This window comes from Pelmatolapia mariae, linkage group LG1 (assembly GCF_036321145.2).
Source record: "Pelmatolapia mariae isolate MD_Pm_ZW linkage group LG1, Pm_UMD_F_2, whole genome shotgun sequence".
In the NCBI taxonomy this organism is placed as follows: Eukaryota; Metazoa; Chordata; class Actinopteri; order Cichliformes; family Cichlidae; genus Pelmatolapia; species Pelmatolapia mariae.
The window spans coordinates 28,169,259-28,193,316 of record NC_086227.1 but is presented as its reverse complement, the minus strand read 5'-3'; the positions used below and the strand labels follow the sequence as shown (position 1 = coordinate 28,193,316).

The window sequence follows — 24,058 nt, the reverse complement described above, 5'->3', positions numbered from 1 at the left end:
CAGTCACCTCAGTTCATTTCATTTCATCTAGCTATGTACGCTCACACAGATGTATGCTCACAGAGAGATCCTGATGCAAAATGTTTCACTAGGGTTCAACCCAGGGAGCCAGATGGGTCGAGGGTGGACTGCACCTCCTGCTCAAGTTTTATGAGCGTGCTGTTTGGAAAGTATTTTTCACTCTTTGTTAATGCGTATATTTTGGTGTTAGTATGGTCATATATTTTACATACTGTGTATGTAAAATATGTCTTTATAAAAGATTAAAGCAATCCTCCTTTAAGTATACAAATTGCTAATGCACGCAAAGCCTAGCATGCACAATGATTTCATCCTCTTCACTTCTTTCTAATGTAGGTTAATATATACCCATTACTTATTTATATTCACAGTACATGTGATCATTCTTGTGCTAGTTTTGAGAACTTTATTTTTATAGTACAATATAACTATAATATAATAATAATATAGTTTGTCATTTACAAGAGATCCATTACTGTAGCTGGAGAGTTAGCCTCGCTAAAGGCAGGTATTTTAATTAAACTGAAACAGTTTAACCTCCTAGGACCTGGCGGCCACATATGTGGACATCACATTTTGGGTTATTTACACCAAAATATTTAATTTTGCTCTACAAGGGCCTGATATCCACATACGAGGTCATTATACTGCTACTGTTCTATCAAAATTTAAAACGAATATCCTCATATGAGGCTCTCATTTTTCTTAGGAAAAAAAATCTGGTAAAAAAAAAAAAAATCTGGTAATTCTTTGTTTTTACATTCATCGGGTCCCAATCAGCCCAAATATCAAAGAGAAATTAAAAATGCATGCCATGGAAGAGTGCGGGTCTTAGGAGGTTAAGCACAGAGTACAGATTTCTCCATTTTAATCGCTCCGTAGAACTTAACTGATGATATTAAGTCAGAAAGCACAATCTTTATATAAAGTTGCCCCTACTCATCAAAACCATTTTAAAGGGCAAAATTACATGTACTGAATCTCTTTCTCCTTCTTTGTACAAACCAAGATATATACGTGTATTTACAGAAATAGTGAGAAAAGACCACGCTCTAGGCTCCTTTGGACTCAAAAGTGGGTGGGCAGAGGCATAAGCTAATCGCTAGGCTTTTGCCCAGCAAGCTGGGATTCCAGTCCTGTCTGAACTATTAACATCTGATGTTCTTTTTTTTCCTTTTTGTTCTCAATGTTTCCTTATTTAGGTTAAGGCACAAAAAACTACTTGTTTCAGATTACAGAATACATGGCCCAAAATGTATTTTGTAACGTATTCCTTTGCATTACTCAATGAAAGTAACGTATTCTGAATACTTTGGATGGTTACACTGGATTGGTTTAAGAAATGGTAACTGTTTTGGTTAAAATACATCCTTTTGCAGGTAAAACAGAGTTCATGTACTAAACTCCCTGTAAAGAACACCAGTGGCATTGTAGCTGAGATGGCTCAGAAAACCACCTCACTTTACATGTTATTGCTTGTAAAATGACAAGTGTGACCGTGACCTTGAGCTTCAGCACAATTTTAGTGAAGAGCCATTAGGTAATCCTTCTCTATAGGCTTAATTACATTTTGAACAATACTGTAGGAAGAGTAATATTTGTTGTGAAATGCGCAGGTGGAAACACGGTCATCAGTTGCTCATTCAAATGAGATAAAAATGATACTAAAAGGGTGCTAAAGTGTGTCAAAATGTATGTAACAAGTTTGGAGCTGGCTTAAATGTTTCACAGAGTGAACAAAGGAACGTATGGCTTTAGTTAATTCCAGTGTAAACAGAGTAAATTAAGAGATTATGTGACTAAACACAAACAAAAGAATGACACGATAAACATAAGTAATGACTCACTGGTGATTCATATTATTTATGCTACCGCGTACAGGGCAACTGATGGTAATGATAAAATGTGTCCATGTTGCCTGAAGTGTTTTCAGTCACCAGCATGTTTTGCCTGAAAGTGCTGCAGTGAAAATAGTCCCTACATGTAAACAAAGTTGAATTTTCCAAGCTTTGAGGAGGTGTTCATGCATTATAACAACATCATCATCTTCACATGACCTTAGGCTTTCTTATATTTGTCTTGGGAAAATAGCAAATAAAGACAGAAAAATCTAGAGTTTGAACACTGAGAATCCAGCAAGACAGGAAAGATCTGAAAATGTGGAAATTCTTGATGACAGTCGGCTGATCAATGCTCTTTGATTATACTACTGCAATCAGTGATAGACTCTGACTAACCAAAGGACACATGGGTGCTACTTTCATAAATATAGTATGGTCTTATCAGCTTTAGTTTTATCCATTTCATACATAAAATACAGGAATTTTATGTATTAGATTTTTTTTTAAAAATGCCAGTTTTAATAAACTACATAAATGCATTTTAATAGATAATATATCAAACACAGAAAAAGTTTACATCAAAACATTTATCAGACTAAATGAGAGTAGCCCATATGGTTGCTAAAACTATGTTTTAGAATGACAAGAGACATTGCTGCCAAGGTATCATTGAGCAAGAGAGGTGGAACGTACCTGCTCGCTCAGTGAAGGTCACAGCGGATCACCAAGAACATATACTGCATGTATAAATGCACATTTTAATAAATGCCCAGTGGGAGATCTTGGAGCTTACCTGGGGTCGTGGATGTCCTTTAACAATACACTGAAGCACTAGTGTGTCTCCTTCTTTGATGGTGTAGATTCTCTCACTCATGTTATCATCTTTGACGTTACATGCTGCGCCCGAGTGCACAATCTGGGCGTTGGCAGGAGCTGTGAAAGAAGGCATGGACACACACACACACACATACACCACAACCAAGCATGTAGACATGCAGGCACACACATATACACACAGACAAACACAAAGGAAGAGAAAACCACATTACATATTTAGTAACATTTCTGCAGCAGAATAAAAGGTCATAGTCTTGTGGGTGTATGTGTAACACTAGTGCTAGTATTGATGACTCAGATAAATAAATATATCACATTACTCCTTTATCTGCATGATCTGAGTTTTCTTTTCATTTTTTTCCTGTACTTGTAGCAGTGTCATGTGGATCAGTGTCTGAGGGAATGCGGACATTTATTGGGAAACTGAAACGTTGGTCACCTTTAGAAGTTCAAAAGGTTGAATCTTCACTCTGGAACAATGTTTTTGTCTTTTACAGATTTAGTTGTGTGGTAATGGAAGTTTACATTTTAGACATTACAAAATAGGTTTAATAAAGTTGGTAGTTGTAACCTGTGTCAGTTTGCATTATACTATCATGTGGAAAAAATCAAATGGACTCATATGGCTTGTTTAGAAGGGTTGCCAAGATGAAGCCTCGTTTCTTTAAAAAGAACATGACAGCACAACTTAGGTTTGCAAAGCTGTATCTGAGCAAACCATAAAACTCCTGGACAAATTTCCCTTAGACAAACAAGACCAAAGTGGAAACGTTTGGCCATAATGCACAGCACCACATTTAGTGAAAACCAAAAAACAGCATATCAGTAGGGGTGGAGGTGATGATTTAGACTTGCAATCACAGACTGAACCATGAACTCCTCTGTATACCAAAGTATTCTAGGCTGTGATGTGAGGCCAGCTGTCAAACAGCTAAAGCTTGATCAAAACTATGTCAGTGATCTCAAGCATACCAGTAAATCTCCAATGGAATAGCTGAGAGAGAAAAAGAATCAAGGTGTTGCAATAGCCCAGTTAAAGTCCTAACCAAGTTCAACCCAAATGAAATATTATGGTGAGACTTTAAGAGAGTTATGTATAAATGAAAGTCTGCAAATCTCAATAAACAGAAGCAAACCTTTTTATGAAGAGGGTTTGCATATTTTTGTTGTAGAAAATATCAACAGCTTATTAAATTGTCAGACTTTTTTCTTCAGTCCAGATGTTTGATCTTCTGGTCTAAATTGGATCCAAATGGAACAAGTGGTCTATGCCCCAAACCATGACCAAAGATATAACTAATTCCAATTTCAGTTGTTGATTTTGATCTGAAAAAGTCTATGGCTGGTTCATTATTGACACCCCCCCCCCCCCCCCCCCCTCCAAAATTCATAACAAAAAATGAAAACAAGATTTTCTGTCCAGTTATAATAATCAACAAATTCCCACATCCCAATAAAACATGGAGTAGAAAGCAGTTTGTGGCATACTCTGAAGCAATAATGGATGAGAGATGCATGATGGGAACTCTTTGCGGTGACAATATCTACACAGCACTGACCCATGTGGAGGCTGGCTCGCGTGCAAATAGACTCAGATGGCTTCACCTCCCTTATGATGAGGTAAGACAGGAGGGGGGAGGGAAGAAATGGAGACAGAGCGAGAGAATCAGCGGGTGAGGAGGAAAAGGCCAGAGAGGAGTGTGAAACCCCAGAGAGAAACATGGGGGACGGGGCAGCACAATGATGTGATTAGCATCGATTCACAGGGAGAACAAATCTTCACTGTGCTGTACGACTGTTATCATTGAACGGACAGGAAGAAAGTGGGCGGCCTGTTCACCTTAAACTTCAACTCGATCAGACATAACAACAGCTGGCGTGATCCACAGCCAGAAATCAAGTTCAAAATAAAAGAAGGTTTAAAATCTGTCTCTCTATGTTCCCGCTCATGCTAATAGCTTAAGGTGTGACAGCACAGCGAGTGTAACTTTCTGCTTATATTTGTAATTTTTGAATGATATTTTCATTTATGGGATATTTTTTTTAATCCCCCCCAAAAAGAAGTAAAAGGGATGAAAGAGAAGACTGTAGGTCAAACTGACTCCCAGTTGCAAAGACGTGGTTAATAAAATCTGTGATATTGGCTTTTGGCTGTAGCTTTCTAAACCACATCGGTACTGTCAGTGACCAGACCTCTGTGCCCTGTGAGCACAAAAAGTAATCCTGTGAATCTTGTTGTTTGGCTATCATCATTTTGTTCTTATTTTCTGAAGATTTATATTTTAGAAAAGAAAAGAGGAAACGAGAGCATTTGTGGTATGAGCGCAGTTACTCATTTCGTGTACGTATTACAGTAAGCACATGCTGGCTGTGTGCACCAAAGGAATGTGTGTTTGTGATTGTAAACGAAACTTTGCGCTTGAGGAGCTCATCAAAAAAGCAGTCAATCATTTACTGCTTCAGTCTTTTCATTATTGTACTGAAAAAAACTTCTCCCGACTTTGTGCTAAAAGGACAAAAAAACACTTTTTAAACATATTAAAAAGTTCGAAATGTAAGCCAGATTTAAATGCAGTGCTCCTTTTTCTTGGTTATGTTGAAATTCATTTAAATGACTTAACAAACGCAGGTCTTTTCAGCACCCAAGCTGTCTCTAGTTCATACACCTAACCACATTTAGACAAGGGAGCCGCTCAGTATAAATGCAGGCTTTATGCAGGGGAGTAACCAGATCACGTGGAGCAGTTGAGGGTTAAATGCCTTGCTGAAGGGCACACTAATAGTAGTTTCAATCGGAGGGGAGATCATGTCTAATTTATCTGCTATTTTCTAACATTTTCGCTGTTAGATTACTGTTCAGTTGAGTGGTTTCTCCAGTAACAAGCATCCTGTAACCTTTAAGCTTTAACATCCCGGCGTGAATCTCTCCTGATCAATCAATTAAAATGTAACCCATAAAAGGATAAAAACCTAAAGATTACTATGTGGAGTAACAGAGCCGGGTTCCAGATGTGTGCTGCACTATCTTGAAAAGATGTCGGGCTGATATAAATGGTGAATAATTGTCTCCTTACAGCTTATTGGCGTGTCTGCATTAGTTTGCCTCTCTGGAGAGGGAGGGAGGTCGGACAGAGCGGCTCCTCTGTCTGTTCTAGCCTCCGGCAGCTTGGCTGCTTCAACTGTCTGATCGACTAAAGAAAGGGAGGCTGCGAAAGAGGAGGAGGAGAGAGATGCAGAGAGGGTGAGCAAAAAAGAAGAAGGAAGAAAATAAAACAGGCAAGAGGAGGAAGACAGAAAAAACAGAAACTTACAGAAGGGAGGAAAGCATAAAAGGAAATGGAGAAGGATTCAAGTGTGGGGAAAAATAACATTGCATAGATTTAGAAAACAGGTAGGCAGAGAGTCTGAATGAATAAGACTAAAAATGGAAAGCAGGGACTAAGAGACAAATTACTATATCTATATATTTAAAACTAAAAAAAATAATAATAATATTAAGCGGAAAGGAAATTTAGGAAGATACAGAACAAACAGGAAAAATAGGATCTGATAATCATAACTGTAAACTGCAGACCAAAGCAGTTGAAAGCCAGAGGAGAGAAGGACTGAGGGGAAGAGAGGTTGGCTTGAGGGAGACTCCAAGGCCAATACAGACAAAAACAAAACTAAGAAATGATGAAAATAAAGCAAGAAGGCTCAGGCTGCATGACTACAGATACACCTCCTCTCTAGTTACACACTAACAAGAAGAAAAACCCAACTACAACTAACTAACTAACCCAACAACCATGAGGAAAATCATTATGTAAGATAAACATACAGTCAGGTCCATAAATATTGGGACATCGACACAATTCTAACATTTTTGGCTCTATACAACACCACAATGGATTCCAAATGAAACGAACAAGACATGCTTTAACTGCAGACTGTCAGCTTTTATTTGAGGGTATTTACATCCAAATCAGGTGAACAGTATAGGAATTATGACAGTTTGTATATGTGCCTCCCACTTCTTAAGGGACCAAAAGTAATGGGACAATTGGCTTCTCAGCTGTTCCATGGCCAGGTGTGTGTTATTCCCTCATTACCCCAATTACAATGAACAAATAAAAGGTCCAGAGTTCATTTCAAGTGTGCTGTTTGCTTTTTGAACCTGTTGCTGTCAACTGCCAGGATGAGATCCAAAGAGCTGTCACTACCAGTGAAGCAAGCCATCATTAGGCTGAAAAAAACAAAACAAACCCATCAGAGAGATTGCAAAAACATCAGGCGTGGCCAAAACAACTGTTTAGAACATTCCCAAAAAGAAGGAACGCACTGGTGAGCTCAGCAACACCAAAAAACTAGGAAGACCACGGGACACAACTGTGGTGGATGACCAAAGAATCCTTTCCCTGGTGAAGAAAACACCCTTCACAACAATTGGCCAGATCAAGAACACTCTCTAGGAGGCAGGTGTATGTGCGTCAGAGTCAACAATCAAGAGAAGACTCCACCAGTGTGAATACAGAGGGTTCACCACAAGATGTAAACCTTTGGTGAGCCCCAAAAACAGGCAGGCCAGATTAGAGTTTGCCAAACGACATCTGAAAAAGCCGTCGCAGTTCTGGAACAACATCCTATGGACAGATGAGACCAACATCAACTTGTACCAGAGTGATGGGAAGAGAAGAGTATGGAGAAGGAAAGGAACTGCTCATGATCCTAAGCATACCACCTCATCAGTGAAGCATTGTGGTGGAAGTGTCATGGCGCGGGCATGTATGGCTGCCAGTGGAACTTGTTCTCTTGTATTTATTGATGATGTGACTGCTGACAAAAGCAGCACAATGAATTCTGAAGTGTTTCGTGCAATATTATCTGCTCATATTCAGACAAATGCTTCAAAACTCATTGGACGGCGCTTCACAGTGCAGGTGGACAACGACCCAAAGCATACTGCAAAAGCAACCAAAGAGTTTTTGAAGGGAAAGAAGTGGACTGTTTTGCAATGGCCAAGTCAATCACCTGACCTGAATCCGATTGAGCATGTATTTCACTTGCTGAAGACAAAACTGAAGGGAAAATGCCCCAAGAACAAGCAGGAACTGAAGACTGTTGCAGTAGAGGCCTGGCAGAGCATCACCAGGGATGAAACCCGGCGTCTGGTGATGTCTATGTGTTCCAGACTTCAGGCTGTGATTGACTGTAAAGGATTTGCAACCAAGTATTAAAAAATGAATGTTTGATTTATGGTTCTTATTCTGTCCCATTACTTTTGGTCCCTCAAGAAGTGGGAGGCACATTTGCAAACTGTTGTAATTCCTACACCGTTCACCTGATTTGGATGTAAATACCCTCAAATAAAAGCTGACACTCTGCAGTTAAAGCATGTCTTGTTCGTTTCATTTGGAATCCATTGTGGTGGTGTATAGAGCCAAAAATGTTAGAATTGTGTCGATGTCCCAATATTTATGGACCTGACTGTAATTGTACCTGCCTATAATTTTCCACAATCCTACATCTGGATGACAACTATTACAGTTTGATATACCCTATAAAATGTCCATTTACTGAATATACAGTTCACATACAAAAAACAAAGACCATCACACAGGCGTTCATGTTTTCTGATCAACATAGCATAAAGAAGCAAGACTGTCTCTCTGTTACGTACATTTGCGAATTCATCTAGACAATCAGACATGAATGATAGACATGATATCTGTTGATAGCACATGTCATTGACACATGACCTCTGTCATTTGATCCAACAAATTATTATACCTATCTAATAACAAAACAAAAAGATCAGGGACCATGTGATCCTTAAAGGCGGCAGAAAAGTACAGGAATTATTAAACTAAACAAAGCAGGATCATTAAAAAAAGTGAAAAAGTTATTCACACAAATAATGGAACCATGTCCCACAAGGAGATGCATCAATTCAGTTAGTACGGAAAGAGATCATCAGTCATGGAGAGCTGGCGCTTTGACAGTAAACTATCCGAGTCTGATGATTCATCGATCAAAACTGTTCTGGTGGAAACCGATTGAAGGTGTTGTCCATGCATTATTGGAAACTTTTCTGAGACGTTCAATGCACATTAGTTGTAAGTGAAATATAACTATCGGCAAATGCCCTGTCTGATTAATTGATTTGTCACTGCCTGCCATGTTTGTTTTTGTTGAGGGGACAGGACATATCTCACCAAAACTAATGATGAGACAGGAGAGCTGGTGTCAAACTGCACTGACAGCTTGACAGAGTGCTGAGCAGCATGTGTGTGATTGTGGTCGAAAGAGTGACTGAGTGTGCCCGCTCTCGTGAAATGTGAGTGTGCATACACGCATGTGTAAGTGTCTGTGTGTGTTTTCATGTACATTATACTGTATCTTGCCAGAGGAATCCCAAGGAAGGTGATGAATCCTGTCGAACACGAAGCCACGCCGAGCATGATTGATATGCGTAGTTACTTTATGGGAGCCTCTCATGCATACAGATGAGCCCTGACTCAATTCACTTCATTCACAAGAGACCATTCAATGCTGTGGCCTTTCCTCTGCTATCACAACATAGGATTTGAAAATAAGGAAAGGAAAGGAAAGGAAAGGAAAGGAAAGGAAAGGAAAGGTTGACGAGCAGAAGGAGATAAGAGAGTGGGGGCCTGAGAGAAAAGTCACAGAATTTATTGATTAACTGCAATTGAGGGAAGTGTTCATTTGACCCACAGAAGCACTAATCACACACACACAGTCTTCCACACACAGAAAAAACAGCCTTATGGCCAAAAGTCTGTGTGACTCACATTGCCTCAGTATTTTATCAGGATTTTTCTGTGCAGACAGGATGGAGGAAGATCAAATGGTTGATGTCATGACCCCATCCTTTTCATTTTGGCTCGATTGGAGCTCTAGATATCAAAACGCATCAGCGACATTGATTTAACTTTTGACCTGACCATTAAATGGCAGTTATAAATGAAAGGACTAACCTTCACTAACCTTTTCATTCTTTCAATCAACTATAAATGGCTGTTTCCCTGCTTACACACTCACACAAACACACACACAAAAAAACAAGTAGATTTTTTTCCTTTTAACTGTATCTTACTCTGTAATAGTAAATAGATGCACTGAGCCTCCCTTAAACATACAAATGTGAATTTCATTGGTACTGAATTCGGTGGGAGGCTTTCAAGTCTAGACTGTTCTTGAATAAACACGAGCTAGCAAATTCTTTTATTTGTTTTAGGGTTTTTTTGTTTGTTTTTTTTATTTAACTGCCTTATGATTTTATTTTGATGCTTGTTTTGGAGACATCTACAAACCAATTTCTCAAAAAATGTTAGGAATTTGTGTAAAATGTAAACAAAAAGAGAATGCAACTTTACAAATGCTTGCAATCTGTGAGCTCTCACACATGTTGTGGCGCACACATTCAAGAATCAGTGCATAAAGGGAAACCTAATACATTTCCTAGTAACACAGTAAGAAATAAGTGAAAAAAAAACAAGGAAAAGGGACATTCTTTCCAAAAGAAGCTTATTATATAACGTATTTAATCTCTACATTCACTCTGTTTAACTCTTTAATAATTTGTTTACCAACACTTAAATAAATGTCTCTGATCATGTCTCCATATATTTGTATGCCTGTCTCTCTTTCTGAATCACTGTACAGCCTGTGTGTTTGTGTGCTGACGATTCAAATAGCTTATATCTTTAGTGGACGCTTGGCTGTTTTATATATGTTTTTATGTGTCACAGGTGTTGTAATAGCAGGTTATAATGAATCTGTATGGGTAAATATGGCATATTGACATGATAATCCGAGCACTCCTATTTTTTAAGTAAATCTTTATATTTTTATAAACATGTTAAAGCTATAATGTATATGACGACCAGTATGATAGCCAAAACAAATACACTAAACACTGAGCAAAAACATTGAAATAGTGTCTGATTTAGTGTCTCATGGTGTGTGATACATGCTGTGCTACCTAATGCATTTGTACCTGTGTTTGTCAGTGAATGACTCTGTGTTTTCCACCACAACTACTGCAAGAGGACAAAGGGATTGCGCGATCAACAAATGTCAGATGACAGCACAAGCCAATAAAGGTGGATCACTGGAGAGCAGAGGGAAGATTGGAGTGGAGAAAAGGTGGAGAAACGAGAAAAAAAGCACCTGTAATGGAAAACAGATGGGTAGGAAAGGGGACAGCCGTTTCCTGGAAACACTGCCGTTTTTATATCCAAGAAGAGTGACTCTTCCCTTTGACATCGTGTGTAATATCTATTATTAAAAGGCACAGAACATGGAAATGTAGAGGAAAGGGAAAATAAGAATTCGTGAGCTCTTTAACTTGTCCATTCAGGTTTTCTACACATAACTGGGCATTAACATCAGTCAATGAATTTTGCCTTTTCTTCTCTTTTATACACACCTCACCCTCAGGTCCAAAAATATTATTCGTCCACTTTTTAGCTGCTATAACTAGAAAGAAACGAAAACAAAAATAAAAATCCGATTAATTCTAAACACAGTTCTAGTGTCTTTAATGCAGGCCACACGTGCACACACACACACACACACATATATATGTATACATATATATATATACACATACATATATATATATGTTGCTTTATATATGATGCTTTGTTATTTTGAAGAAAAAAAGTTCATAGGATGACATGTAAGAAGTGAGGGGAGTCAGAATTGACACTGGTGGAGGACTGGAGTTCTGTGAAATGATTGGGGGTTTGTAGAACGTGGTCAAACATGACTCGTACTCCTCAAAGCAGTGTATTTGCTGCACTTGAGCTATCCCAGGATGAAAAGATAAAGAACAAGAGAGGGAGAGTTCCAAAAAAAAGATGCACACTGCTTAGATCTTTGGCACAGATGGACAGAGGAGAGTATGGAAAAGGCTGGGAGGACAGAGAAGAGAAACAAAAGAGAAATGTGTCACTGGCATTCTCTTTGTGCAAGCTCCATTTACAAAGACGGCTGAATTTCGTATTCGCTGTGTTGATACTGACATACTAAAGAGAATATTGACAGTGTATTTAATGCCAGCTAGCAGTAATATTAATAAGTACAATTTAAAACATGTGTTAATAATTATATATCAATTAGATATTGATTATAGATTTATAAAGCTGCCTGATCATTGTATTTGAATGCATGCTATTTGCACCTTAAGGTAAGTAATATAAATTGCATTTCACCTTAATACACTTGCATGTCTTTTAATCAACACAACACTCTACACTTAAAAATGCACAAAAATGCAAGCGTGAATATAACTGAAGTATTTATTTATTTTAAACACATAAATTGACAAATAAAATTGCGTCGTTGGATGTTGGAGTGGTTAATGCAAATTAAGCTGAAGTGAAGTAAACAAAATATTCAATCAGCTTTAATTTGAAACTCAACAAAACATCAGTGTGTGCAGTTAAGTCACAACAGCATATATTGATACCTTGATTAGAGTGTCAAGTGTTGCTCAGAAGTAGTAATCGGCAAATCCATGCACGTATACACAAAGACACACACGCACTTTGCTCTACGTCAAGCTTAGTGCTACTAAAAACAGCACTAAACATCTTGCTAGGGATACAGGACCACATCACTGCTTTGTGTAGATTCCTTAAATTCATTAAGTGCAAAGTCACCATGATCAGAAGCATAATGCTCCAAGTTTGGATGATCTGACATTAATAAAGAATGATGTGAGACTTCTTAAATGCTGTCACTGGGAATATTAACTGTGAAAAACCTTGTGATGTTGAACGGGTAATGTTATCTCAATGTCTCACATCAGCAGACCTGTCTTACAGACACATGGATTTCTCTCTTTAAACTATAAGCACCCCTTTTAGGGCCTTTTTAGCAGATATCCACATTGAAATGCACAAAATGCACCAAATCACACAAACATTTGCATCAAGGTGCTTTATACTGTAAGTTAAAGACCCTACAATATTACTGAGGAAACCCCAACAATCAGATGATCCTCTATGAGGAAGCACATGGCGATAGTGGGAAGGAAAAACTCTCTTTTAACAGGAAGAAACCACTGGCAAAACTAGGCTCAGGGAGTTGCAGCTATCTGTCTGATTAAATGCAGAGTGATGTGTATAATGTTGTGTACCAGTCCACATTAGTAGCAACTAAAATATTATCAAAAACGTTCAAAATGAAAAAAAAAATTCAAGTAATGTCTCTTTTATGTGCAAATGATTTTTTAAGATTTACATTTCACACTTCCTACATCATCATTTCCACCAACCTATGGGGGCTTCAAAGCAACACAACATCTGTTAAGACAAGAAAATAGCCCACAACAAGAGCATTAAAAAGAGCAAGATAAGACAAGAGAAAGGATAGTAACAGCTGGTGAGGTTTAGAAATTGCACCAAAGGTTTTGCCTTCATTGCGTGTGTGTGTTGGTTCTTTCTGTGTTGTTACAGCATATGCCACAAAAAGCACCTTGGGTGTAACATATGGTTAGTCAATGTAGCTTTCTGGAGCAGGAAAGTCAGGATGAAGAAGAGATATAACAGAAAAAAAGAAAGTGAAAGATAATAAAATTAAAGGGAAATTGAGAGCAGAGGATAAAAGCACTGTATCTAGGAGCAAAGACAGAAGTAGTGAAGACAAGGCATGTGCCTCACGTCATCTGCCTGCCTGACAGTCAACCTGACCTTATTCTATTCACCCATAATTCTTCAGCTCCCTTTGATGGCATACGTAAACACACACACATATGCACATTTACACACAGACTAAGAGCACAAGAAAAACACTTGATGTGAACAAAAGACAAAACGTGCGTGCGTGTGTAGGTGTGTGTGTCCGTGTACACGTCTGTATATTTCCAAGGAAACTGCGCCAGAGCATCCAACAGTGCATAGTGATCAGTCCAGGTGAAGTGGTGAGAAGGAGGGAGGCACTAAGAAAGGATTTCGATAAAGAGGAGAGAAGAAGAAGCGCTCGAATGAAAGGTCAGAGTCAAAGCTGGAGGTAAAGAGAAAGTCACGAGTGTACGTGTGTGTGTATGTGTGGTGGAGGAGTGGGGGATCCTCAGAAGTACCACAAGAACAAGCTAGATATTATGGTTTCTATCGGTTTTAACGGTCATGCCAATAAAGTGACTGAAATTGGAAAATGTAAATTTACAGAAGTGGGAAGACAGAATGACAAAGAGCAGAGAAATGCTGAGACAGACTTCAATGCAGACACACAGATGAAGAAAGGCAGAGATTGAAAGGTCCTAACAACCGTGATGTGTAAATCATGTATAGAGCGAGACTAGGAAAAGGTGAAAAGGAGAAAGCATTAAGAGCAGGTAGAGATACAGACTAAATGATGACACCGCAGCGAGTGAAAGACAGGGAGAAAAAGCAAGAAGGGCAGCAATTATCTTACATCTAGAGTCTAACTCCCTGCTTGTCAAAACAGCTAGACTTTAGATATTGATATTAGTCTCGCTGGTGCTGTTTTACTCATTGATAAATAATACTTCATTAATCTGTCACACTTCATTTAACGCAGGCCTTTTTGAGCTGCCATTAGGATTTAATGAAGCATTGACTCATGATAAAGGCTGGATTCAGCAGCAGTAAAGAGAGACATAATTTTTTCATGTACAAGAGACATGAAGGAAGGAAAAAGAGAGCTGCGGATGAAAAGACAAAGTTTTTTTTTTTTATCAACTTAAAAAAAATGTGATAGGGATCCATCGAATGACTGGCCAGGGATTAGAACTGGCTAATTTCCAGCATTCTGGTCATGGTGACTTTCTAGTCAGTCTCTTGTATGTCCATTTACAAGCTGGTTCATTTCAAGCATGCACAACAAGGTCACAGCATTAACATGCTAACATCCTATTTTGTGTGGAAGGTCGTCACTGTGAGTGAAGACACAAAGAAAGGCAGGGGTGTAACACCAAAAAAAACCCTGACCACCAAATCACCCTCCACCCAAAGAGAAAGGGGTCAATACCCTCATGTCTACTCAATTTATAGAGATACTGGAAAATGATGCAAGTAACTGACATTTATTTTGTTATATAAATCTGCTGCACCTACTTTAGTAAGGTGTCAGGTAAACGTGGGTGTGCAACAGCTCTTTTCAGTTGTTCAATTACATAAGATCCTGTAACTTACTGCAGTTTCAGGTAAATTATGAAGATTATTAATTTCTTTTACTATGAAAATAATATTTTGAGAAAAAAAACAACTAAAGAAATGCTAATTTTTTGCTTCTATAGCGGGGGAAATATTTAATTATTTGATCCTCTGCGGAACATGTAAGATTGCTCACTATCAAAGACATGAACAGTCTATAATTTCTATAGTTTCATTTTAATGAAGAAAGACAGAATGTCAACCAAAAATCCATAAAAACACATTACATAAAAGTTAAAAATTAATTTGCACACTACTGTGTGAAATAAGCATTTAATCCCCACAATCAGAACTCCAGCTCCCACAGATCATCTCTGTGTGCATTACAATCAAACAATCAGTCAATCTATTACAAATATGCCTGATCTCAACTCGTTATGTGTATAAAGCACAACTGTCCATGGAATGAATCTCTTCCATTCAAGCCCCTCGACCACCATGGGTAAGACCAAACAGCTGTCCCAGGACGTTAGCCACAAGATAGCAGACCTGCAACATCGGCAACAAGCTTGGTGAGAAAGTGACAACTGTGCAATCATTCAGAAATGAATAACATATAAAATGACCAGCCTAGGTCTGGTTTCCCATGCAAGAAGCTGCCTCATTGGATGAGGATGATTATTAGAATGGTGGTGGATCAGCCCTTAAGCGAGCTGGAACCATAGTCACCAAGAACACTGCTAGGGAGGCAACACTACAAAATTTTGCAGTGCCCTATAAGCGCTAATGGTTCAAATTTTATTTGTGAAGAAATTCATGAAGTCATTACTGGATAAGGTTAAATGAATGCTTGGCTCAACAGTGCTCTGACTTTTTGTCAGGCTGGCTACAGTACTGAAGAGAAACCTAGGGTTTTCCTTATTTTCTTCAATCAGTGATGAATAGTAAGATGTTCTAGTTTTACAGAGGGCTGTTTTATCGAGCAACAAACTATTTTTCACGCTAATTGAAGATTTTCTAAATTAGCGATTATTTCCTCTCCAGCACACAAGTTATCTGCTTTTAGGTGCGCATTTGAGAGTTATACAAGGAGTCAAGTACTTCTGATTTGTAGCTTTCTTTCTAAGAGGAGCCACAGCATTCAGAGTCATATGCAGTGAAGATGTAAAACTATTAACAGTAATGGAAAGTACAGATGTAATTTTTGAGTCTGCATTTCCACAGACCCCGCTAGTTAAGAGACTTATTCCTCACGAAGAACGAAAACAAGACAGAACATCTTCAACCGGTCTTTTACTCGCTAACGAGGGAAAGCTTGGTCAGAACCAGGCTGTGGAGCTAAACGCTCCTCACCTGTCTCCAAACCAAGTCCTTCAAATAGCAGCTCTCCTCGCAGCCTTTTTATTGACAAACTGTTACAATACACAACACAACACAAGCACCTCCCACCGTAAAACCCCCCTTGGCTACAAAAGACAAGGCAGGAAGCTTACAACACAAGAAACAGATCTTTCAGATAGAATGTGCCTAATAAAACCACGTCAGCCTCCCCCAGCACCAAATTGGCTGGAGAGGTGGTCAGAGACAAAGGAATGTCTTTGATCCTACTGTTTGAACTACGACTTACAAATTTAAGAAACACAATGACAACATTTAGCAATTTGACTCTAACAGTAATTATATGGTGGAAAAGCAGAGCTTAAAGTGCTCGACACAAGTTACAACAACCCAGGTAACGAACAGTGTTGGGCAAGTTACTTTGAAAAAGTAATTAATTATCCATTCAAAAAAGTAACTGAGTTAGTAACTGAGTTACAAGATTCTAAAAGTAATTAATTACTTGAAAAGTAACTATTGCGTTACTTTAAAAAAATGTTTAAACCTCTGGGGTCCAGGTTATAATTGGCCATTTTTAACTACTTTTGATTTTACCTCTACATTTCACCTTTAAAAACTATTTACTTTGCCTTGTTTGGTATCATTCTTTTCAGCACAACCTCACGTGTCTGAATTTACAGTTATGTTTTCATTTTGATATACTGTATTAACACAATTGATCTAAAATCAGACAGAAAAACATAAAATCCGAGTAGAAAAAGTTATATTTTTTACTGTAACTACCACAAACATTAATGAATCATATTTCATGACTTTAAATGCAAATACAAATTGTCAATTTTAATAAGCAGAGAGTGCTTGCTAGCGCTGTCCTCAGACAGTAAATGTGATGAAACTATTCAGGAAAAAACACGCATATATATTGTTTATCATGACTCTGGTTTTACGTGGCCTATCAACACAATTTAAAAACTGGTATATATCACCTTGTTGCTTTGGCATCTTGAAGTGGTCATTGGCTTACCACGACTACTTTATTCTTCCTCAGTCAAACAACAGCACTCATCCGATTGTTTTGCCCTCTTAGCTGCAGGTGTTGTGCCAAAAAGTGATCGTCTGCTAGAAAGTGATTGCCGTCCGCGGGAGCGCGCGCAGCTGCTTAAAGCTGTAGCGCCCAGATTACTTACAGCTACTTCCGTGCAACTGATATAAGATGCGGTAAGCTGAAGACAGCTTCAGCCGTTTGTTTGTTGAAAAATAATAACGCGACCGCACCGCATTTTCTTGTTAGTAACGGTAACGGCGTTGTAATGATAGAAATAGTAATTAGTTAGATTACTCGTTACTGAAAAACGTAACGCCGTTAGTAATGCCGTTACTTGTAACGCCGTTATTTCCATCACTGGTAACGAAAACTGTTCAGTTTTATTATGTGACAATACTGTGCAGCTCCTTATTGGGGATTATGGGGGTGTCCAAATTCATGGGCTGCATCCTCCTGAGGCTGCATTTGTAGACCGATTACCTCACAGCAACGCGTGACATGTATGGGAATTTCAGGAGTGGGACCACGCCTCCAAACACTCTCCTTCCAGTTGTCATCCATATAGGTTCCCCCAGTTCTGCAAGCTGTTCATTCTCGTTTACGTGCCCCACCCTCCCTCACGCCTTGTTTTCAATTCTTTATCTTCTTCACTTCTATTTAGTACACGGGGATCTGCCAGGCCCGGGAGCCGTCGCCAGTCCCCTTCGAGGCCTTCCCCAAACCGCAGCTCAATTCATGTCCAGGCATTCACCTTTACCTACCAAAATGTTGTCAAACCTAAAATGAGGACGTGGGCCCAGCTAGTGAAACAGTTATTGTTAAACTAATGTGTTAAGCAAATGTTTTGACACGTTGGATAAAATATGGATTATATTTCTTCTTTCAATGATTTTGACCTAAATATTTTTTCTATGTGCAGTAAACTTTTATCTGTTGGGTCATAAATGCACGTAGATACTATATTTAATCAATACATCCTTTATTGGTGAAGTGTGTCTAGTCTTGCGATCAACTGCGGCACTATTCTGTCACTCCCTCCAGCTACTTGTTATTAGTATTCTTGTGCCAAATGTTTATATTTTTATTAAACAATGCAAATGGTTTAGCTGAATTTCATCCACCAATTTCACTCACTAGAGTCGGTTTTTTGAGTCCCTGGGCACTTTTTTAAACAAATGAGGGTCAAATGAATGAAAGTATGCTAATTTCTGGTGGAGAAGTAGAAACTAATGGGGATGGGGGAAATGGAGGACAACAAAGGCAAGCAAACTAAAGAGCTAATTGTTTGAAATGATACATCAATAAAATAAAAATTAGTAAAAAAATATATATATATGTATACAAAATACAATTTAAAAAAGTATAAATAATAGTAATTTTTCTCTCTTTCTCTCTCTCAAACACGCACACACACACGAACACAAACAGACACTGCATTTAAGTGGATAAATAATTACTTCTTATTTTACCTTTGTATGGGTATTTATTTATCTGTTACATGGCTATTGTTATGTATCATAAACTGTCAGTCGAGTTGTTGCCCATCTGCTGTATTGTGACAGTATTGTATTGTGAATTATTCAGTGAGCCCCATTCCTTGGTGTCACTAAGTATACAGAAAACTTTCTGCAAGTGTGCTGCGCTCAGTTCTCAGTTTAGCAAAAAAAAGGGGGCACTGGAAATTCATGACACAAAAAGGCACATTATGTGTTCAATGAGGAATGTAACAGAAGAAAATAATCTATCATGAGCTTTCAGCATAAACTGAAAATCTATAATGCAGAACAGCTAACAGTCTCTGTTTAATTCCTTAAGAACAGTTCAATTTTTAGACAAAAGACTGTAATATTATTCTGTTTTCACACTTTGCCAGTCTCCCTACTGTTGTGAGAGACTGATGTGCAGGAGCACAACATCTGCTGTATATGGCAACGACAAGTCATAATTGCAGTTACTAAAAATGTTTGTAGGGCGAAAAAAAAGAAATCAAGAAGAGACATGTTAACAATTGTTAACATGCACTGTCATCTAGAAACAACTCCGCTTGGTAATACACTTAGGATATATCTGCTTTTCAAACATGTCGCAGTGATTGCTAACTAGTATAACATGACATACACAACAAATATAATCCTTCAAAAAAAACCTGCCATCTCACTTGTTTTGCATGATCTTTAGTGTGAAAAAGGATGGAAAGGGAGGGGGTGCAGCTGCAATTTCTCGTCTTACTCTTAGTCCATAAAGAATTTGCACAAAGTCCACAATATTTATCAGTTTTATATCAAAGTCTACATTAACAACACACAACAGCATCAGTCAAAGGCAAAATAAATGCATTTCACAAGACAAATGAGGTTTATAAAAAAAAAAACAGTAAAATCTAGGTGGTCAGAGGGGTATTTAGTGGATGTATGTGCATGTGTGTAACACCTAGTACAATCAGCTATGATGAATCATCAGCTCTAGATCTGCACTGGATAAGCTCTTAGATGAAAATGGAACAGCAAGCAAAGCACTAAAACCTGACAGCTGGTCGAGGATCGCCAGGATGTTGCTTTTTGACTTGAACGCCAAAGATGGGTCACTTTAAAAAAAAAAAGGGGGGATGTCAATGGATTAATTTGAAGTAGGAATTGTGCTATACCAGAACCAGTGTTTAATACATCCTGTGCTTTCTGGTTGCTGAATCTTATTTCACCATGCATTGGAGACGAGAGACCCAGACAGGTCATCCATCTGTCACAGGGATAATACATCTAAACAAACACTTATGGAACATTTCCACTTCACATAAGCTGTATTTCACATATGCCGTGATGGGAATCAAACACAAACAAAAGGATAGCACATAAACTCCACAATGTGAGCTTTGCTCTCACATTCTGACTGGCTGGCAGGTTTTCTAATGCATTAAAATTTCTCTCTCTATAGTGTTTGCTCCACATGTCTGTAAATTTAGTTTTTCTTTTCCTTAAATACCAACCTGTAACTCAGAAACAAATATGGTCAGCTATCTCCTAGGATGTACAAAATGTCACAGTTTCTAATTACAACATCAATTCCCAAAAAGTTGTGATGCCGCGTGAAATGTAAAAAGAGAATGCAATCATTTTGCAAATCTCATAAACCCATATTTTATTCACAGTAGAACCTAGAAAACATATCAAATGTTTGAACGGAGAAAATGCATTAGCTACAAATCGTTGCATTCAGTTTTTATTTACATTTAACACAGCGTCACAACATTTTTGGAATCAGGGTTGTATTTAGAGAAGAAGCAGTTATCTGGTATTCTGTCTATAATGGAGAGACCAGGAGAATAACAGACTGGAAGTTAAAATGTCAAAGGCTGTGATTTCTGCAAATGAATAGTTCTTTAAGGAAAACATCTTTGAAGGATAACATTATTATCAGTACAATTCATTTTTCATAAGCTTGCTAATGTCTTGGCTATATTTTCTATTCACTCTGTATCTCATTTGAAGAATAAACGTTTATTTTGAGAAACATGTAACTTTCTGTCTGACCCTAAACTTTTGAGATAGTGTTTGAATAAGGCTATTCATTAGCTGGGAGATTAAACAAAGATAAGAAGATCAAGTTGTATATAAAGAAAGACAGGAATTCACATGTTTATACTCAAACAAGTATTTGAAAAGTTTCTTGCTGTTATGATTAGCAGGAAGGTGGAACACTATGTTGGAGGTACAGGTCATAAACAAAAGTGATCTATAATGGCTGCTATCTAATTCCAAAAAACAGGCCTAACACAAGTCCAGTAACTCAGGAAGCAGCACTAGTCCAAAGTACAAAGACATAGCAGGAACATAGACTAACTAAACTGACAATATAAGAGGGGTATATTAGAAAGCAAGTTCAGCAGAGTCAGGCTTTACTTTTGTTAGCTGGCTAGACAAAACTGAAATCACCGATCTGAGATAATGGGTATCATAACAGTCATTATAAACTTTCATTATCAATCCAAGCTTGCTGCATCAGGCTGTGTGCATGCTCACATAAAAGGATGTGTTTGATGTATTTTTTGACTCTTCTTCCACACAAAATGGATCAACTGAGCACCACCTACTCCAATCAGAGACATTAATAGAGCATTATCATAACAGTAAAATCCAGCAGCGGAAATGGAAGTGAGTAAAACCACAGACTAATTCTGTATCTTGTGACTGATCTTCACAAGCGCACAGAGCGTTAAGGTAATTACATTGTCAAAATATTTATTTTATCACTCTTTGCACGCTTGGTGCTGCTGTTCATTTCTAACATGACAGACAAAAATTCAAGATCTGAATCTTTCAGCTTTATACATTTAAACATTACATATTACTCAGTGTTTAGGTCTGGCACAGTCCAATAGCCAAAAAAAGGGAGAAATCACCAGTTCCAAAGTGAAATTTATTTTATTGATTGAATCTGTGATAAATAACCTACAAATGTAACTCACCAGTTTTCTAATCTATGTTGCATTAGCTGCAATTTCAACTGTGTAGAAAAAAAAGTCTTAGTACCTGAGTAGGATCAAGCATAAAAAAAAGAAAACAATTACACATCTTCTGCCACCAGCTGAATACATACAATTCCAGTGACAAGAGCACAGTTTGTGCTCATGAAACTTTACATCTGGTTTCATTTAGTTGTGAAGGTGGGCTGGTAAGGTACAACTTAACAAGTTGCATGTTCGGCAGAGAATCTGTATAGCACATAAACCATAAAAGAATGAAAAGAATCAATGAAAACACGGTGCTCCCAGCCAAGTTTGGATTTGGCTGAAAAAAAAGAACCAAAGGACTGTAACACATGCAGAGCTAATGAACTTGTGACTGCTACTGCAGAGACCAGGTGCCAGTCCACAAAATGTGAACACTGAAAACACTTTCAAATACAGACTGACAAAAATGACAATGGTTTTCATTAGCCCATAAGTAGGGGTGGGCGATATAAACGATATACGATAGAAACAATATAGATTTGGCCAACGATAGAGATTTTGACTATATCGCTCTATCGCGATAGCGCATGTTGATGATGTCATCATCTGTAAATTATGTTCTCCTGACTGAAGTTTGGCCCGTGTATAGCATCCTGCTATGCGATTGCATTTGTCCCTGACAACCAGAATCCCTCATGTTAACTTTTATCGAGTGGAAAAAAAGTTGGTGTTCATCCACCAGCTTCACTTTGCTAATGTTATGCTAACATAGATGTGTCGCTAGCAATCACGTAGCACAACATTATATACCAGGTAGTCCAACTTCGGTAACCCTGCAAACGCCACTGCTGTTTAGTTTTCTGTCTTCATTTATGTTGGGAGTGATAGCAGTGCTGTACGTTTGAATTAGTTTCAAAAATCTCTCATTCAGAACATGGTATGAAATGTTTAGGTATAAACTAGCGAGCTAACTTCCTGTTAACTTCTAACTCCGTTAAATTTAATAAATTCTGTTTTCATGGATGCATGGATGTTAAACTTAATTGTTACACCCGATAAAGCAGCAACGCTGATGATTTTATTAAAGATGAAAGAATTTAGACTGTTTAACTCTCAGTGTTCGTTTGACTTTGGGACCTGAAGGGGACTTAGTTTTTGGACCCAGATTACTCCTTACTACGGCAGCCGTAATGCTCTGACATTCCATCAAGCAGTCCATCAGCAGGCTTACCAAAGTTGTACTAAAACATTTTTTAACAGATTTCTACACGCCAAAATCGGTACAGGTCAGTGAGCACAACAAGAATTCATACATAAGGCACACTCTCGATTTTTGAGAAAATTAAAGGATTTTAAGTGTGCCTTATAGTGTAGAAAGTATGTTATACAGAAGAAAAGAATATATCGTGATATATATCGTTATCGCACATGCTTCAAATTATATCGTGATATGAATTTTAGGCCATATCGCCCAGCCCTACCCATAAGTACATATATTAATGTAATACCCAAACAAAATACACAAGCTGGAAAGTAAAACAGACAATTTAAGCTGTTATTACTTTAAGAACCCACAGCTTATACAAACTCTGCTTTTACCAGGATGTAGGAAGGAAAAATATTTTTTCTTTATCATTATTATTTCAGTAATTCTTAATAGGCTATTCGTTTTTTTCTAATGTATTCAAAAATATTACCAGAGATCTCTTAAATTATTTCAGACAAATTAAAGTTTGCACAAAAGAGAAAAAAAGATAAATATAAAGACTCTGAGAGAAAAACCTTACAGTCTCACAGTCTTGGTAGGTATTCTATCTGCTCTAATATACCCCAACCATACACTGAGGTGTGTAAAGATCTAAGTGGACTGTTCACAAACTGAAGCATTAGATACTGACGTGATAACAGCAGACATATTCAGATACCAAAAGATTAGTAGTTGGTTACTTCCTTTCTTACATACTAGACTTTCAAGTCTGTCAGAGCTATCATGGCTCTTGTTCTAGAAAGCACGATGACATTTTCAGAAATTTGGGTATTGAAAGGTATTATAATGATCGATTCTGGTCTTCTTCTTCTACCACAATAGAATATCTACTTAATTTCATTGTATTGCTTGCTTCGTCCCATGTCACACCAACCGTCTGCGTGTCCTTCTTCACTATATCCATGCTTTAAAATCAGTTCTGGTGACATCTCTAATTAATACTAAAACAGGATATGTTAGCAAGAATTCCACAACATGCTCAGTAAAAATGTATCAAGAGTGAAAATTTAAATTATGCTTCATTTACTGATCCTATTATTTTGATAACAATTTAGGTAACAGTAATTATGTAACTGCAGATCCTTTACCCTACCCACAACACTAGTTACCATGGCTAACCTTTTTATCTATAAATGA

At 37.8% G+C, this 24,058-nt stretch overlaps 1 protein-coding gene across 2 annotated transcripts in view; it reads right to left on the bottom strand.

The window, feature by feature from the left end:
• The window catches only part of LOC134630494 (MAM domain-containing glycosylphosphatidylinositol anchor protein 1), a 183,874-nt gene that overhangs the window by 123,850 nt on the left and 35,966 nt on the right, over positions 1 to 24,058 (bottom strand). For both annotated transcript variants that reach the window (XM_063477818.1, XM_063477826.1), the window contains exon 3: positions 2,656 to 2,795. In XM_063477818.1, coding sequence (XP_063333888.1) covers positions 2,656 to 2,795 — 140 coding nt within the window. The remainder of the gene's footprint in view (positions 1 to 2,655; positions 2,796 to 24,058) is intronic.